Raw genomic sequence first — 4172 nt, 5'->3', positions numbered from 1 at the left:
TCCTTCTGCCTCAGCCTTCCGAGTAGCTGGAACTACAGGTGTGCGCTACCACACCTGGCTGATTTTTTGATTTATTATAGAGATGAGGTCTCGCCTGTCCTGGCGGGTGTCGAACCCGTGGCTTCAGGCAATCCACTCACCTCAGCCTCCCAAAGGCGTGGGATTACAGGCTGAGCCACCGAGCCTGGCAAGCCCAGGATTTCAAGACCATCCTGGGCAACACAGTGAGACCTCATCTCTATAATAAGTAAAAAAAATTAGCTGGCATGGTGGCGCATGTCTGTAGTCCCAGCTATTCAGGAGACTGAGGCAGAAGGATCACCTGAGCCCAGGAGGTTGAGGTATGTTAAGTCATAATCGTGCCAGTGCACTCCAGCCTGGGCTACAGAGTGAGACCCGACTGAAAAAAAGAAAAAAAGAAAGAAAAGAGGCCAGGTGCAGCGGCTCACACTTGTAATCCCAGCACCTTGGGAGGCAGAGGCAAGAGGATTGCCCGAACCCATGGATTTAAGACCAGCCTGAGCAACTTGGCGAGATCTCACCTCTTCAATTAAAAAAAAAATTAGCTGGGCATGGTGGCACGTGCCTGTGGTTCCGCCTACTTGGAAGACTGAGGCGGAAGGATTGCCTGAGCCCAGCAGGTCAAGGCTGCAGTGGCCATGAGTGTGCCACTGCACTCCAGCCTGGATGAGAGTGAGACTCCTAGTAAAAAAAAACGAAAAAAAAAGAAATGCATGTCAAGCAAATTTTGGGGGTGCTTGTAAGTTGTTCATAAAATAAGCCTTTCAGTGGGTGCAGTGGCTCATGCCTGTAATCCCAAATACTTAGGAGGCCTAGGTAGGAGAGTCATTTGAGCCCAGGAGTTTGAGGCCAGCCCAGGCAACACAGCAAGTCCCTGTATCTAAAAAACTTTTAAAAACTTATCCAGGCATGATGGGGCATGCTTACAGTCCCAGGGACTTGGGTGAGGCAGGAGAAGCTCTTGAGCCCAGGAGTTAGAGGCTGCAATGAGCTATGATTGCAGCACTGCACTCCAACCCGGGTGACAGAATGATACCCTTTCTCAGAAAATAACAAGAGTTTCAGGAATGTGCAAATGGCAGGTAGTCACAGGATTTGCAGGTCAGAATTGCTTGCAATGCTGAGTAACAGGAACTATGCCCCACACGTGCTAGCGCTATTTGACTATGTACTCCATCCCCACCAGACTGGACGTGGGCTGAGGGCACGGGTCTGGGCCCTCCTGAGCTGTCGGGCCCGGCCTCTCCCAGCCGGTACCGTGGGCCTGCCCGCTGGATGCCCCCACGTTGGGCCCAGGGTGCCCCTGAGCTGGAGCAGGAACGCCGGCACCGGCAGATCGTGTCCTGGTTCGCTGACCACCCCCGGGCCCCCTTCGGTCTCCACCGGCTGGTGGAGCTTGGACAGAGCTCGGGCAAGAAGGCCGGTGACTGGTACGGGCCATCGCTGGTGGCACACATCCTCAGGTGAGGGCAGCTGCAGGGAGCATGGGCGCTGCTGGGGGCCCCCAGGAACTCAGGCCTTCCCTCCCGCCCCTAGGAAAGCTGTGGAGAGCTGCTCCGAAGTCACGCGCCTGGTGGTGTATGTTTCTCAGGACTGCACAGGTATGGGGCTGGGCGAAGGTCGGGCTGTTTCACCCTGAGCCTGTCATGCCTCACTGGCCTTTAGGACCCGCCTTCCTCAGAGCCTGGAATAAGTTCTGGGTCAGAGAGAGACTTGGAAGGGACCCAAGGCCCACACAGTGGGAGGTGCATAGGATCCCACCCTTCTGCCTCTCCCTCTGGAACCAGAAGGGGAAACTTCACCGCCTTCTCCTTGAGTAACCTGGACACCAGACTGGGCACAGTAGCATGTGCCATTAATCCCAGCTACTCAGGAGTCTGAGGCTGGAGGATTGCTTGAGGCCAGGAGGTGGAGACCAGCCTGGGCAGCAAAGCAAGACCCTGGTTCAAAAAGAAAAGAAGAGAAAAGAATCAGGTGTGGTGGCTCACACCACCAGCACTTTGGGAGGCCAAGGCACGAGGATTGCCTGAGTCCAGGGCTTCAAGACCAGCCTGGGCAACTTGGTGAGACCTCGTCTCTGCAATAAATAAATAAATAAATGAGCCAGGCGAGACAAGTGTGGTGGTGCATGCCTGTGGTTCCAGCTACTTGAAAGGCTGAGGTGGAAGGATTGTCTGAGCCCAGCAGGTTGAGGCTGCGGTGGCCATGATCATGCCTCTGCACTCCAGCCCGGGTGACAGTGAGACTCCGACTCAAAAATAAAAAAGAACAGAGACATAAGGTCCTTCTTTCCTCAGGCCTCACAGAGTCGTCATGAGGATTAAATGAGTCAGTAACACAAGTCAAATCCTTAGAGCAGTGCTCGTCATATAGGAAATGCTCACTGGATATTAGGTATTATTATTGTTCCCCCCCCCAAATCCATCTAGGAGGGCTCTCACTTAACAGGAGCCTCCAGTGGACAATATCTGTGAATCTACAAAACCTGCTTTATGCAAACTTGTAGGAGTTTGGGACAGGATTCAATTTTCAGAGAACTACATCTCCAAAAAGAGCTGAGTTCATTTCGCTGGGAGCAAGAAACAGGCATCAGTAGCAGCAAGGGACAGGCAGAAGACCTCGAGGGGGAAGGACAGACACCAGCATGTCCAGTCTAAGGGCAGTAAGCTCAGGGCTCCCATTCCATAGTGGCAAACCAAGGTGTCGGTCAGGCCTGGCTTGGCGAGGAGCCTTGGAGAAGAGGCTTTACCTCCTCCTGGCTTCACGGTCCTGCTCCGAATCTCAGGGCCTTGATTGCCCTCTCTAAAATGGGGTTGCCCACCCCTGCCTGGAGTTTCCAGGGTTGCTTGGGGTGGGGGGGTTTAGGGGGTACTGGGAAGACGTTCTTGGTTGTCGATGACAGTGTTGGCTGCCAACAGGTTGCATGGGCCAGGTTGGGCCTTAGGTTAGAGGGCCACACTCTGGGGGCTTGAAGGGTGGCCAAGGAGGTTGTCCTGTCCTTCTAGTGTACAAGGCGGATGTGGCACGCCTTGTAGCCAGGCCGGACCCCACAGCCGAGTGGAAGTCTGTGGTCATCCTGGTGCCCGTGCGGCTGGGTGGCGAGACTCTTAACCCTGTGTACGTGCCCTGCGTGAAGGTAGGTTCAGCCAGATTCCAGGGTGCCTCTACCTGGGAGCCCTCCAAATCTCTCTTCCTCCTTCCTCCCTTCCTTCCCTCCCTCCCATGCCCTCCCCTCCCTTTCCTCTCCTCTCTCTCCTTCCTTCCTTTCTCCTTTCCTCCCTTCCTTCCCTCCCTTTCTCTCTCTTTCTTTCTCTTTTGCTCTCTCTTTCTTTGAGACAGGGTCTCACTCTGTCTCCCAGGCTGGAGTTTAGTGATGCCGTCGTAGCTCACTGGCAGTCTCCAACTCCTTCCAGACTTGTCTTAGCTTGGGTTGGGCCTCCATTTGAGTTTCCCTCATCCCTTCATCCTTCTACTCGGATGGATAGAACAGGCAGGAACTCTGAATGTGCCTGCCAGAGCGGGCGTTCCAAAACAATGCGAAGCAGTGGGTCTGTCACCACGTCGTCATTATGACTTGGACTAGCAAGGGAAAGAAATAACGGTGATGGGCAGATGGGGGTGGCAGCAGAGCCTAGGAAAGCCCCGCTCCGGCCGAGAGAAGGGACTGCAAGACAGGCCTGGGACTGGAGAAAGACCCTGGTATGTTTCACACATAATGAAAGCCCGCGTTCTGGTGGCCCACCAGGCCCTGCAGCCTTGTCTGTGCTGCCTCCTGACCTCATCTGCCCCTTGACCTCCCGTCTTCACTCTGCTCCAGCCACATGGCCTCCTGGCTGTTTTGAGAACACTCCTCCTCAGGGCCAGTTTGCGCTTGCTGTCCCTGCTCCTTGGAGCACTTTTGCCTTGGAGCGCTTTTGCCAGAGGTGCATATGGCTCCTTCGGGTCTTTTTAAAAAAAAATGTCTTGGTGGCTGAGTCTGTAATCCCAGCACTTTGGGAACCCGAGGCAAGCGGATTGTCTGAGCCTGCGGGTTTGAGACCAGCCCGGGCAACTTGATGAGACCTTGTCTCTATAATAAATTAAAAATTAGCCGGGCGTGATAGCGCAGCTACTTGGAAGGCTGAGGTGGAAGGATCGCCGGAGCCCAGCAG

General features: G+C 54.5%; 1 protein-coding gene across 1 annotated transcript in view; it reads left to right on the top strand.

The window, feature by feature from the left end:
• The window catches only part of ATG4D (autophagy related 4D cysteine peptidase), an 8219-nt gene that overhangs the window by 1443 nt on the left and 2604 nt on the right, over positions 1-4172 (top strand). The window contains exons 4-6 of the mRNA XM_021717248.1: positions 1208-1484; positions 1558-1622; positions 3027-3157. Coding sequence (XP_021572923.1) covers positions 1208-1484; positions 1558-1622; positions 3027-3157 — 473 coding nt within the window. The remainder of the gene's footprint in view (positions 1-1207; positions 1485-1557; positions 1623-3026; positions 3158-4172) is intronic.

This window comes from Carlito syrichta, unplaced genomic scaffold, assembly GCF_000164805.1.
Source record: "Carlito syrichta isolate Samal-C Ts95f unplaced genomic scaffold, Tarsius_syrichta-2.0.1 Scaffold107967, whole genome shotgun sequence".
In the NCBI taxonomy this organism is placed as follows: Eukaryota; Metazoa; Chordata; class Mammalia; order Primates; family Tarsiidae; genus Carlito; species Carlito syrichta.
This window is presented reverse-complemented; position numbering and strand designations above follow the sequence as displayed.